General features: G+C 42.7%; 1 protein-coding gene across 1 annotated transcript in view; it reads left to right on the top strand.

The window, feature by feature from the left end:
* The window catches only part of KCNU1 (potassium calcium-activated channel subfamily U member 1), a 53,233-nt gene extending 40,758 nt beyond the window's left edge, over nucleotides 1-12,475 (top strand). The window contains exons 23-27 of the mRNA XM_009640540.1: nucleotides 3,704-3,781; nucleotides 7,608-7,747; nucleotides 11,052-11,249; nucleotides 11,594-11,697; nucleotides 12,376-12,475. Coding sequence (XP_009638835.1) covers nucleotides 3,704-3,781; nucleotides 7,608-7,747; nucleotides 11,052-11,249; nucleotides 11,594-11,697; nucleotides 12,376-12,475 — 620 coding nt within the window. The remainder of the gene's footprint in view (nucleotides 1-3,703; nucleotides 3,782-7,607; nucleotides 7,748-11,051; nucleotides 11,250-11,593; nucleotides 11,698-12,375) is intronic.
* The last annotated feature ends 2,297 nt before the right edge of the window (nucleotides 12,476-14,772 follow it).

The following is a 14,772-nucleotide window of genomic DNA, read 5'->3' as shown; positions in this document are numbered from 1 at the left end:
GGTGCAGGACCTTGCACTTGGCCTTGTTGAACCTCGTGAGGTTCACCCAGGCCCACCTCTCCAGCCTCTCTGGATGCCATCCCGTCCTTCTGGTGTGTCAACTGCACCACTCAGCTTGGTGTCATCAGCAAACTTGCTGAGGGTGCACTGGATCTTGCTGTCAGCACTTCTGGGTTTCTTTCCTGGCTTTGAGAAGGGGCAGGATCAAATAAGGGTCATGGTGTCAAAGCTTCTTCTATTTCTCTTACTCCGCTGCTGTGCATCCCTGGCAGCTTCTAGAGGCATGCTGTACCTCAGCATAGAGCCCCATAACAATATTTATTTCCCAGGCTTGTTTAAAGCCAGATAAATTCAAGCTCACAATGTAGCAATACACAAATGTGAATTATTCTTGTTATTGCCCATTAAGTGATCAGTTATTCCTGAAAGATTGATTCGAACTAGAGAGGATAGATTCTATTGCCATTTACTCTAACAGCATTGTCTTAACCCTAGCTGACAAAACACTGTGTTTCTAACACACACACACACACACACACACACACACACACACACCCCGTTTATCCTTTTTAGGTATTTCATTTTGCATATTTATAAGGCACCTATTGCCTAGCTCAGATGTTAGTGAATTGTCGCTCCATAAGCCAACTCCAATTCCAGTCTAATAAATCTTTGACTACTCAGTTAAGGCTATTCCTTAGATATACAGTGTTTTCTGCAGACAGAAGAGCAGTGTTCAGTTACGGGATATCATCATCAGTGAATAAAGACGTATTTGCAAAATAAGGCTAAGACACAAGTTTCACTTCTTCCTCAAGTCAGCCATTAAATCTGCTCATGTAAAAATAAGCTTTCCTTCCTTATAGCTTCGTTAGATGAGTTGCTAAAAAAGCCAGCCCATTTTCTTCTTTGCTGCCATAGTTAGTTGTCATCCCAGGGACAAAATCTTAGGTTAGGATTCTCATACCAGAAGCTCCTTCAGATTCAACTGCAAGATTAAGGCTGTCTTATGCTCTTTAAGATATTTGCCTCTGAAGGTCTCCAGGCACATTACAGATGTGTGCTCCTATAGGATAGTAAATTACTCATAGGTTGTTGCCACCAAGTTTTGGATCAAGGTGCCCAGAGTGGAAACAGAATGTACGTGTCTCCACTCCCACTGTTCCTGTCTCTGCTTTACCTCTTGCCATTTGTCTTTTCAGAGACAGAATTCCTATAAAATAACAAATTTTCACTGATAAAATCAGCTTGTCTTAGCTGGTCCCAATTGACTGGATGGCCTCTGGGTAAAAAAGTTCATAGGGGTTAGGAAGTGAGGAAGGGTTCAGGGAGAAGAGAGATACAAGCTGGGAAAGGATAGCTTTTATTTGAATTAATTTTTTTCTTTGTGGTGAGAAGGAGTGAGGGTAGGGCCGCTGGCCTTATTTAAGTTACGTAAAAGCACTGAAGACAAATACAGCTAGAAAAACCAACAGTACACAGTGTATCAAGAAATTTTCCAGTCTCAGTGGCTGTCAAGTTAGCTAGGAAGGAATAAGAACAGCAAACACTAATAATGTAGCCAGGCTGTGCCCTTGCTGATCAGAACTTGATGTTGGTTCACCTCTGCAGAAGTTAATTATAGTGTACCGGTGACATCTGTGTCTTCTACCAGTGTAATACATGTACCAGTGGGTGCTTTCAGCTGCAGAGTTGCAAAATCAGCAGGTTTAGGAAAATCCTTTCCATTTGTAGGAGAAATGTCTAGGAGAAGTTGTGCAGAAAAGAAAATGAACAGCAGAAACTAATGCATGTAGGAGAAACCCCAAAAGTATGGCAGTCCTCTGGGTCACGACCTGGTTTCCCATTTAGTAGTTGTCATTGCTGATGGGACAGCAGATGCCTTGGCTGGACATCCAGCTCCCCTACCCATCCAAAGCCTTTCTCATCCCCAGCCTGGATGCTGTAGACAAAGCTAAAGCATTTTGCATCTTAACCATAGTGGAAATGAGTTACTTGGGTGGAAGGCCCCGAGTTCCCTTAACAGTTGCGGTGCTTTGGTAAGCACTGCAGCAGGCATAGTCTCAGTTTGGAGGTTGCAACAAAGCCCAGATCATTTGCATTTCCTGTAGTTTTAGATTTTGCTGTGAGCATTTCACACCCAACAAACCCAGGCCTGTTCTGCACGTTACCCCTCTCATGGGGTAGAGAATTAGACAGGTCTTAGAGAACCAGACCCACACAGAGGTAAACATTACTTACACTTGCAAGAATGAGCATTTACTAGGGTCAGTGCTGATGCCAAGGACTTCTAGTCTTTCCCATGGAAAAATTTAGGTTTTCCAGTAATGCTGTAATTATCACCCTGTCATGTCACAAAGCAAACAGGTTGGCAAACCTAGGTACCGAACTAAATAATCTGTGGCATAATCTAAACATATAATGGTAATTAAATCTGACAACTTAATAAGATACTGAAATTCAAATGTACAGTAGTAATCTACAATTAAGTAATCTTTTGTAATAGCACCCTGCCAGTTTGTAAAATTTCAGGTAGAGCGCTGTGTACTGTTTCCTAGCAAAAATATTGACATAAGGAAAAGGTATCCAGGCAATGATCAGACATACATTCAAATCAACCGGTACAGTATGTGGAAGGGTACAATAAAGGCAATGATTCATTTCGGGCATTCAGCTGCTGCATTCAGAGATGCCTTGCTGTACTTGGGAAGGACTTTTTCTGCTGTTCTGAGGGATTGTGATGCCTGACATCTCTAATGAGGATTTTTGCAGTCCATTGCCTAACCTCAGAGATGGTTTACTAGAGCAACGGTCCATCTAGGACCCCGTCAGGGTCTCTGATCTCCAGTATTCACACGCTCCTCCGAGCAGAGAGGGTCCATTATACAGTATTTGAACTGGAAGAAGTTCCATTTCTAGCAAAATTGTTCGTGGAGTTTAGACGCCATCATTTTGACTTTGATGCTCTCATGTGCAATAACTAGTAATATTAATACTCACTTACCCAGAGGCTGTGCTAGGTAGCAAATGAAAAAATTAGACATAATGGTAAGGGAGACGAGATTGGATGTGATCAAAACACAGAAAGCAGACTTCAAATTGGGACTGAGTCTACTAAATCAGCTAGCTGGTGAGAACTAGGAGGAAATAAGGACACGTGCTTCTAGGAACTTCTGGATTTCTCTTTTAAGTCTTTTTTGTTGCCAGGTTTTAAAAAACTGATGGTATGTGCTTTTGCCTTCATTCCTACAGCACATCCCATCTATTTATGTACAGCCTTCTTGAAGGGAAGGAAAAACCACAACCCCCTCCCTCAAAAGCCCTCTGAGTGCAAGTTGGCTTAGTGGGGGCTTTGTGCCAAACACCACCGTAACCAGCACTGCTGCACCACTGAGGGTAATTACATTTTAGTTATGATGTCAATAAGCAGCTCCCAGGAGAGCTTTTCTTTTTTAATCCTTTGAAGTTCTGAGCGAATAAAGTGAGCCTTGGAAAAGCAAACCAAGGCAAGAAACTTTCTAAATATAGGAAATGCTTTGGGATTTTTGCATGACAATGACATTTTTAGACCTAGGTAAGAGATTTCCTGAATTTGTCAGTCTGAACCATTGTGTCTTGGTTTCTTTTTTTTTTCTTTTTTTTTCCCCCTTCTGCTTCTGCTAACTTCCCTCTCTCCTCATGTTGTTATTGACTGTTTCTACAGATGCTGTTTTCCGAGCGAGAGCATTGGGGAATCAATCACAGCCATGTTATAAAAGGATCCCCATCACTACAGAGCTGAGTAAGTTATTCTTTAGGAACAAATTTCACAGAAGCGATATGCGTGCTGCATTATTTATTTACCCCAGGCCCTTTTTAGAATTCACAGGCGGAAAGCGACAAGCACTACATGTCCAAGGAACATTAAAAGGTTTGACTTAGATGTTAATTCACTGGCTTTGAAGGAGTCGGGATGGTTTATCAGGAGAATAAATATAACAAAGTGTTACAAAGGTCTCAGTGTGTAGCAAAACTCCGAAGCATCCATTTAGGAGAAAGATAATGTCCTTGGGGGTTTTTTTCTGCTGGACTTAGATCTCAGGAAATCTGAATTCTGGTCACACGGCTTGCATTCATCCTGCCTATCCTAACATACTTCACTAAGGTAGATAACTCAGAAGTGTATTTGCCTGGTTTACCCTTATTTTCAGTGGAGAAAGAGGCACCACCAAAGGCAATTCTGCCCAGATGAAATCTAAACTTTCCCTTTGGCCATGTTTTCCTCTGATGATTTTAAAAAGCACTGAGACTGTATGCCCAGTTTTCATCCCACAACAAAATGGGGTGAATCAAGGCCTAGTTCTCTCTGTTCCAACCTCCCCTTTCTGAAACGCTGGTGATGATTTCCTCCTCCTCTTTTGGATTATGGGAGTCGCTGCAGGCTTCCTCATTTCTACAAGTGGCTGTGAAAGAACAGAGCCTGTGCAGTACGTGGCATGGTGCAGTGACTGCTTGGGGTGCAGTGGTACTTGGGTGTCTGTGCACAGGCCAAGGTGGACAGGGTGCAGGCATTTTGCTCCAGAGCCCAAACACCTTTGTCCTTATTCCACAAGGCTCAGCCTCTCTAGCCTGTGTTCATAGCTGAATTAATCCATGGAGTTCTTCCATGCTACTCTTGGCTATCTTTGTCTTCATCTCCTGATGGTTACAAACTGGATCTGTTAATTAGGAACACGTGCACCGATTAACTGATTACTAATAACATAGCAGTCAGTGTCAGACCAGAGTGGTGTGGCAGGGCTGCCAGCCCCAAGGGACGTGGATATTTAGCTCCATTTAAAGTGCCAACACAAGAACATACCCATCAAATTAGCACAGTGTGTTGCTAGGCATCATGACTGGCCCCTGACTCACTCAGGGTTTTTCTTTTCTTTCTTTTTTGATGCAATGCTTGTAAGTGCTATGTGAACTCAACACATGTGGGGTCCTTGCTTTCCAGTCCTCACCAGGTTTGCAGCTGGAACAGGGCTAGTGAGCAGCCTTGGCCTGGAGCAGGCACTAGCAGTATTCATCTATATGAGGCTCTGGTGTACTGCTCAGTCAAAACATGCACCTGATGAGCTCTGTCCCAGAAGCAGTAAAGCACCACAATGGGCTATTCAGTCCTGTGTGCTCCTTAGACTGAAACACTGAGGAGCTACTGCAAAATAAAAAAAATCACAAAATAATAAGATAATGATGCCTCCTCCTGAGTAATTTCAGAACTCTTGAATTTCCCAGAGTGATATTTGGATATCTTGTGCTGTGGTTTAGGCTTTTATTTCTGCTGTGTCCAAAAAGTCTCAAATGTTTTGAGCTGGCTACTGAGGCCTAGCTCCTCTGAGAAGATATTGTGCAGTCAAGCTAACATCTTCAGACAGGCATTGCACCCCTGTGATTTTCCTCCAGGATGTGGTGTGTCAGTGGAGGGGAAAACATCTGCAATCTGTTGACATGACTTGGATTTTAGTCATGTCAGATCTTTGACAAAATAATGAATTGAGCCCAGTCCCTTAGAAGCACATGGATGCCTGCCCCTGCTGTAGTCTTGAACAGCATAGAAATATGTTCAGAGTTACAGGGATGGGCTAGGAAGCAAAATAACCCCAAGAATTTAAAACCTGGAAGCACAAAACAGCTAAACAAAACCAGCTGTGATTGAATAAGCTTCCTGTAAATCCCTCTGGTAGACCTTGATCTAGACAAATGCTCACTTTTGTGCCCATCTCTAGAAAAAAGCTGAGGGGGCTAATACTCATGTGCTTTAAGTCGTAAGGGCTTTGCACATTCCAGGCAATTTCGTATTTCACAGTGCACTGAGTGTTGACCAAGGATCATCTGTATCGTTTGGTGTGTCTGACACACCAAAGCCAGCAGTACAATACATATGGCTAGCACTGTTGCTGCTCAACCTGCCGTAAGAGAAGCTAAGAGCCCTCATACCTTCAGCTGAAATCCTGTCACCACTGAAGTCAGCAGGAGTTTGGCAATTAATCTTGATAAGCACGGGAAGCGATGCAGTATCTCAGTAGAGCCCAAACTGCTAAGCTTGACTTGCCTGTGCCACCGTTGCTCTGTGACCAGGATGGTCGCCAGAGCCCCCTGAGTCAGAGGGGTGCGCTGTGGTCCCAAAGGTGTCTGTCCTCTAGCACCTACGGAGCTAAGGGCACGTAGTTGGGGACAAAGCTGACAGAATTATCTGAGGGCCTGCAATCCTCTAAAGGGAGCTGGATAGGAATTTTGCCTTGAGGAGCAGGAGAGTTGTGCGTTGTTGTCATGCTCTGACATGCTGCTGCTTCTCCTTGCCCAATGGTGAGAAACACAGAAAAATAAATGCTAAACTGGCCACTTCACATCAGGCTGATGCAACCCCGTTAAATGGCAAGCTGCGCGTGGGGTTTCTGCGAGCCCAGATCTACCAAACTGCGCACAGTTCAATGTGTCAAGCATCTTCTGAATTTGCCAGTTGGTCAGTGTGCTTGGAGGCATGTTATAAATGGTTATTCTTTGGAAACAGTGGATTCTAGAAACCTTTGCTATAATGAGACAGAGATCTGGCGGAGAAATAGCGAAGTGATCTGTAAAGAAAGAATAATCCTGCAAATATGTAAAGGAGAAAGATAATGGTGTGGAGAAATAACGCGGGTCTCTTACTGTGACTGCAAGACCATGCTTTTCATACCCAGCCTGAACAAGCTAGTCAGTGGAGTCATGCTGATTAATGCCAGATGCAGGGCCAACTCTAAAATCCAGGGTGGGTGAAATATCTGTATTGAGAATACATGGCTGAAGGATGACACCAGCGCTGCAAGACAACAGGAGACATTAATAGTATTGTGATTCTGGCTAGTTTTAGTCATCTTTAAAAATGATGCACTCAAATGCTTCCTGACCCAAGGGGACATAATAGAAATCAGTCATTACTCACATAGACTTAGTTGTGCTCACTCCCTATTTTTTAATGGGAAGATATGGGTTCTTGATCTCAATTCCTCTCAGTCTCCTGCTGTGCTGCTGTCATTCATCAGCATTCTTGCTGGTAGTGCCAGGACATACCTAGCATGTTCAGTAGCGCAGCAGGGGCCTTCTGCCTGGGTGTACTTAGACAGTTCCCTGAAAATAGAAAAGAAAGTTAAGGAGGAATCACTTTCAGAGTAGGGGGAATTCTGCAAGACTATCTCAGCCAGCAAGAATAAGGTTGAGAAACCAGTGAAGATCCCTGTAACAGTAGGACAGCTGTGAAAAGGACTCAGTAATCCCAATTTAAGCCAATAGAAATAGTAATTATATTTCTGTTAAGTCAGGAAAATGAGGGGAAGAAACCAGATTGTTCCTTTCTTTTTCAAAGCGGGTAAATTAATTATGATCTGATATCTTAAAACTTAGTTTTAGGAGTCTATCTTTTGTCTGCCATTGCACAATCAGTTAGCAGCACTGAATGTTTTGTTCCTCTTTTTACTAATGCTGCATGCTGCGGCTAGTGCTGGACACAGAATGGCAAACTGGATTTATTAACTTAAATTTCTGATTCTGGATGGCTTATCTCTGTTGCTAATATGTTTCCTCTTTCCTCCTTGCTTTTCCAATAGAGTCTTCACCAAATGCCCAGTTTATTAATCAGGCTCCCAGCCGCAATTCTGGGATTCCAGAGCAAGATCAGCTTTTCACCGCTGGTGCCCCTGCAGGAGCTATCTTCTCAGATAGCTTCCTGAATTCTCTTTTGTCTATGGTAAGTAGATGTATCATGTCCCGTCATATTTAGTGGCATCATTGCGTAACAAAGTGATGACCAGCCAGGGTAAACCCACTTAATCTTGCCTTAACCATGGTCAAGGCCATGTGTGTCAGAGAGAGGCGCAAGAAACGTTGCAGAGCTTGGTTATGTGATTAGTTACACGGTGCCCTGAGAATTATACATGTCTATTCCTATTTAAGCAATTTGTTAATCCGTGGGCATCTGTGATTCCTTGAGGTAGTGGGTTCCATACACTAAAAGGCAGCTATCGGCTCCAAAAGACATGTGTCTCAGTATATGCCATTAGCAGCAACTGCCCCTGTTGTTGATACACATAGAATTATTTGGAGAAACTTTTAGAGTGTTTTCATAATTTCCTTCTGTTCCCAGCTCCAAAATATTGACAGACTACAAAAGGTATTTAAAGCCAGCCTGATTTATTTACTTTTTGACAACATGATGTTACAATCAGTCCCTCTAAGGGAGCCCAGGTCACTGAAGCTAAAATTGCATTTGACACCACCCTTGGTGAAAGCTCCAGCATTGATGCCAAAGGCTGAGAAGATTATTGGAACTCTGAATTCTTACCTGATCACGTAGAAAGGATTTTTACAAGCCTGGCTGAAGGTGTATTGGTGAGCTAGGGAATGGGGAGGTTGCACTACCACCACTTTACCATAGGCTAAATGGATAAACGGAACATTTAACTCATCTGTCCATCTAGCACCTAGGCAGAAATTCACTGGAAGTTTGGATGGAAAAATCTGTTGAACTCGATGGGAACCTCCCAATGGCGGTTTTCTGAAAAGGTATAAAACAAATTCCACACGTGGGCCACTGCTGATCCACAAGACCATATCAGATTTTTAAAAAGTGCATATTTTGATTCTCTGTAAATTCCTGGCAGTGTGTTCTTTTAAAAACATTCGCATCATGAGGATTAGATACATTGCACCAAAACTGCAAGAATGGAGGGAATGTGGTGATCCTACCCCAGTGATGTAATTGTTTTAAGTTGTTAAATCTGAGTGATACTGTCATTGGTGACACACGTGGGCCACACTTTGGTGGAGTTCAGCCAGGATTTTGGCAGCAAAACAGCAGTTCAGCAAATAAGCTGACATTTCCAAAACTGCCTTCTCTTTTTTTCTGAAAGCCCCTTTTTTCCTTTTCACCCCAGTTCTCCATGCTGCAGTCAAGTTCCACATGCCTTGCTCTCAGCTCATGTCCAGGGGGATAGTGCTTGGGTGGCAGTTTTTATGGAAACTGAATAAATACAAAACAAATCTCTCCAAGGGATAAGCAGTCCAAAATAAGTGTGTCAAGTCCAGTATGCTTTTCTGAGAAGGCTTCAGTGTTAGGGATATTGCTGCTACTCACTGATATGTCAATCAGCCAGATGGTAATTAATGACTGCTAGTGTCAAGTGTAAAAGTAACTCAAGACATAGCATGACCTGTCTTAAAGGATAAAATTTCACTCAAGCGTAAGATTCCAAGTCTGTCCAGGAATGATCAGCACTCAACTCTGCTTTAAAGTAGAGGGGCACCTTAGGCTGGATTCAGTCATTCTGTAAATACAGTGAAGATGGAGAGTAATAAGACACTGCTTAGCAATTGCAGTATCAGGGGAAAGATGGGTGAACTGGAGAAGAGGAGGGGAGCCTCCAGCAGTCCAGTAGCACCTCCTTTTGCTATCACTGTGAATATCTTTTGAAATTTCTCAAGACGCTCAGAGCAGGAGTGCTCTTTTCTTTTAGCTTGAAAGGAGACTGGCAGAAGAATCTGAATGGCAGAACATGGTCTGTAAAGTGAAATGTTACCCCTTGGAAACTTGAAGCAGAACTGGCATTTGCTTCAACGTGACTCTTGGGGTCTCAGTAGGCAGAAAACAATTCAATGAGCATGATCATTATGGCTCAGGTACTCTAATGAGCCTTGAATTCCCTTACTGATCCAGCTGTGGGTCCCTAAGCTATACAGGACCAGTTTTAAAAGCTTAGTAGCAACATGGAGTCAGCAGGTGTAGGCAACTGCTTGGTGATGGGAGAAGGTTTCTAGCCTTGCCTTTGTGTGCAGAGGTGTTCCCAGGAAATCTGCTTGTCTGAAGCTGTAACCAAACAACTGGCAAAGAAGGTAACATCTCATGGGCACATACGGAAATGTTGCTCTTTTCAAGTCAGCTTCAAGACCCATTCTAAATGCAGTGTGTTATTTCCTGAGTACACACACATGCACACCTCTGTAGTTTCCCTGCCTTTCAAATTCCTGCAGTGTAACTCAGCAAAGAAAGTACAGAATGAGGGTGACATGCAAATCCTATTAATTCATCCAAGTATGGAAATGCAATCCTTTTGATGTCAAAAAGTACAGCAATGATATGTTAAAGAGCTCAGCACGCTTCTGTTAAATATGTAAAGTGCAGATTCCCCCAAAGCTGTATCACTCCTGGATAACCCTGGACTATAGCTCCATACTTTAAAAGACTGAGAATTACTCTAACAGCATTATACCCATTTGCCCGACAATATGGTCAGATGTTCTTAAGCGGATTTGAGTTCAACGTGGATTTAGTAATACCATTCCTTCTCTGCAGCTTGTTTAGTTTCTTTACTCAGGCAAATGCAGGTGACAGATTCCACAAAGTGGCTCTATGTAGGAAATGAGCTTTTTCAGAAAGGGTGGAAAATAAGTTATTAGTTGCACTGCAGGCAGAGGAAACACTTTTAGATTAAAAAAAAAAAAAAAGGCACACTTGAGGCCTTTTTTTTGCCTCAGATCTGAATTTGAACCATGGTAACTTTTTTCCAAAAAATACTGACAGATAAGGGCAGAAAGAGAGGTTTTCAAAACAATATGGCAGCTACAAGGACAGAGTTTCCTGCTGCACCTGGACCTTATAGGGCTGGGCAAGGCAGTTGCCCTCCTCAGCCTCACCTTGCACAGTCTGCCCCTACTCGGGTGACATCAGAGCTGCTGCCCAGTTTTCCTACACGCACGCGCGTGCGCCCACACACTGCACCCACGTCCACTCCCTTTGCGCCTTTGAAAATCTCCCATTCAGACAGTTTAGCACATTCTATTGTAAGAGCAGAGGTGGGATCGTCTAACTGCTCTTTGAAGCTGCAATGGGCTAAGCAGGTGGTGATCCATAAATATTGTCAGAAAACTTTAAACATCATTAAGGACTACTTTAAGCATACAAAAATCTCCGAAGTCTGTCTGATCGCTTTCTCTTGGTTTTCCTTTCCAAGGCATACTCATTTGTCTTCAACTTTTCATTGTCTCTTCCTTTCCAGACGTACTACAACCATCACATCTTGGCTCTGCTGCAGACTTTGGTGACAAGTGGGACAAGCCCAGCATTTGGGGAACAGCTGTTGGAAGAGGGCAGCAGGCTGTGCCGAAGCCCTGACAACGTCATCCACAATGCCTCCCAAGTCAGATGCAAACTGGCACTCCTGCCGCTGTCCAAGAGGTTGTCAGCAGGTGTCATGGTGAGTTACACCACTGAGTGGTGCTTCATAGGCTAGGCTTTCATCCTTGTCACTAGAACTTCTGGATTGTCGTTACCTGAAATTTAGTTTCATTCAGTTGAATCTTGCTGTGTAGCTTGAGCTGTATTTTGAAGAGGCAAAGACATCAGATAGCCTTATTTTAGACTAGATTTTAATCCTATGGGGGACCAGTCATTTTCTTTGCCTGCCTTTCTTGCCAAATACTGTGGTACTAAAAGTAGTGAATAGTGATGATAGTTGGCTAAATAAGTGATTTGGTATTGGGCTGAATTGTCTCCTTCGGTTCCTTTGAGATAAGAATGGTTTTGCTTCTTTTATAGCAGGAGGACTCCTTTGGACATGTTTTCTGCAGAGCTTTAGACTTGTTTGGGATACTCTGCTTTGGGCTCTACCGCCTGATGGAAGAGCCCAATCCATACAAGAATAGGCAAGTATACCTTATCTCAAACTGTACCATGAAACAAAAGATAGTAGTCATGACTTTGAAGTTAGGTATCTGTTATAGGCAACCTGAATTCCTTATGTTTGTCTTGGATTTAGACATTCTTGTAGGTAGCTGAGGCCATTTGAGGCAAACTGGTGTGTGGTCTGAACATGGTGCTTACTGACGCTTGTATGAGATTCCCTTATGTTCGCTTAAGATGTGATTTATCTTTACAAGTGAGCCTTCTGCATTAGAGAGCTGCTGGAGCATGAAGTTAGTAACGCTGCTGAGGGCAGGGATTTCAGAGAGTTTGCAGGCAGAGAGAACCTTCTCATCTAACCTGTTCTACTCACTGATTCTTTCCATTTCAAGATTTCAGTGATTGCTTGAGCTTTAGATCTCCTAGAGAGACATTAAGTCTTGATTTAAAGATTTTGAGCAATCAAAAAATGTATCACATCTTTCAGCAGCTGTTCCAGAGACTAATTAGCTTCATTTAAAATATATGTATCTCATTCCTAGGTAGAATTAAACCCTCTGTATATTGAATCATCATTCTAAAGAATTCTGCACATGCAATCAGTCATGGCAAAAAAGCCCTACAGCTTTCTTGCTGTCCCAGACACTGAGTTCAAAGGCCTTGCAAATCAGCCTGAATCTCATGTGCTACTGCTTTTTCAGGTTTGTGATCGCTCGGCCTGCCAGTGATTTGAAGATGCTGTCTACGGATCTGCTGTTTTGTGTTGTTCCATTCAACATTGCAACAACTGATGACCTGTGATGTGGGATGGAAGTCAGTTACCAAGCAAGAAAACAGGTAGTACAGACACCTTCATGCCAGAGTTATGAGAGATGGTGAAATGCACTGCAAATAAAAAATTGTACAAATTAAGATCCCCACAATAAATTGTCTGTGTTCTTATTTCCTGGGATGGTAGTTTGAATTTGGCTAAACATTAACGTGAGGTTGTTACTGAAAACAGTATTGTTAAACTTCAACAACAAACATATTGGCGAGCAAAATGCTCTCTCTGTGAGGAAAGGGACCAAAACTTGAGTTTCTGCTGAGCACTGCCCAGAACAGACCCAACTATATACAAACACGATGATTCCATTGAATTTAGAGATTCTCTGCTGAACTTCTCAAAGTTCAAAGGCTCCAGCACACTAAAATTCAGTTTTCTTGCAGCCATAACTGAAGGTGCTGGACTGATACGCATGAAAAGAAACAAAAAAAAGCAAAAAATCCCCATGAACTTGTGCCATAAATCAGGTCCTGCCTGCATGTTACAAAGCCAGTTGAGGGAAGGAGAGTGTTGTTGTTTGGTTTTTCCCCTATCTCTCTCTCTCTTTTTCTCTTTCCCCTAACACTAATTAGGTTTGAAAGACTGCAGCTTGAGTCCAGATACCACATGCCGAGAAGAAAGGAACCCAAACAGCTGACGCAGAGTTCAGACTAAACTAACTGCAAGCTCCCCAGGGACATCACAAGGTAAACCTGATAGTCTCTGTCATTTACAATCATTATCAGGCAGCTGAGTCTCTGTAATTTTACTAGGGAGCCAATTAACAGATCCCTGAAGCTCAAGAAAAAGGTCTTTGTCCTTTTTCTATTTTAGACAGGAAAAGGGGGAAAGTAAGTCTTTGTTTCAAATAGATACCCCAGAAGCTTTCCTACCCAGGAGAGTGGTCAGATCTGGGCTTGCACTTTTCCTCTTGAGGAATAAGATAAAGCACTGAGCTTAAAGAGTCAAGCAACTGGCTTTAGTACCCAGCTCTGCAACAAGCTGGCTATGTAACCTTGGGTGAGTTGTTTCGCTGCATCCTAATGCTGCTTGCTGCACACAGGGAATATAATAACGTACTTGTTAATTTAGATAATGAGAGCTTTGGGGGAAGGACTGTCTCTTACGATTTGTTTGGCCTAACATAAATAGGTACTGATTTAGGATGGGGCATTTAGGAAACTCCACTCAAACAACATGAGTAAGAAGCAAGAGAAGAAAAGCTTGGACCAAAACTCCAGATGGAAATGTATCCATGCTTGGGAAAGTTTGGAATTTGGATTCAGGTCTGAGCCTTAATGTGTTGGACTCATCTTTCCTGGAACAAACTAATCATACATTTTCAGTTCAGGACAGATTGCAAGTAGGAATCAGTGAACCATGCTTAGAGCAAACAAAATACATAGGAAGCATGCTTTCCCTTTGCAGACCTGAACTTGAGCCAAGACTGTCAGCTGATCTCTTGGTAGGAGGTTTTTGGCCTAAAATCACCCAGTGTATATACAAACTTAGATAAGAATTTGTGCACTGGATTCTGTTTACCCACTGGCAGAAAAGGCTTCAATAGTAGTGTATCAGTCCATGCCCTAGCATGCATTATTTTAAACAGACAAGGCGGTTAAAAGGTGGTAGGAAGAGCCTGGACAGGCTTTGCAGTCCTTTGACTACAAACGATTCTTCATGTTAAGATTCTGCAAGCTTCCTGTATTGTTATCCTCTGAATCTTTATTTTGAGCTATATTTCAGTCTAAGCAGGGCACAGAGGAGGTAACATCCCTTTTTCTGCCTTATTGTTCTATTGCTTTTAAATAATGACACGTGCCTGGACCTCTCTGTCCTGATATTAAGCGGGTCTTGTGCAACATTAAGGCATTTTTATTAGGAAAACCGTGAGAAGCACCAAAACTTGTTTACTCATAACTTCCCTGAGAGGGTGAGAAACTCAAACTATCTTGCCAGCAAACTCTTCTATGTGAGTTCATCGTCTTTTCCTAGAAAATGGAGGCAAATGTTGAAAGTGATCTCCTTCATGATTGAGATCTGGGACATGCTAGTTCCAGCTTTAAGGCACCAAACAATGGATATAGGAGTGTGTTACTCCAGAGCTAGGCTACTTGGTGTAAAACTATTGCAGCCCCTGGTGTGAGTATATTTCTTCTTTCCATTAGAAAGAGAGGTTTGCAGCAAATGCATTTCTTTAAGATGTTCCTTTTCTCCAAGGTGTCTTAGGGGCAAGACTGCCAGTGATGACACATGCCATGCTGCATTCCCAGTATCTCTGTGATGGGGCAAT

Source organism: Egretta garzetta, unplaced genomic scaffold (genome assembly GCF_000687185.1).
Source record: "Egretta garzetta isolate BGI_Z169 unplaced genomic scaffold, ASM68718v1 scaffold296, whole genome shotgun sequence".
NCBI lineage: Eukaryota > Metazoa > Chordata > Aves > Pelecaniformes > Ardeidae > Egretta > Egretta garzetta.
This window is presented reverse-complemented; position numbering and strand designations above follow the sequence as displayed.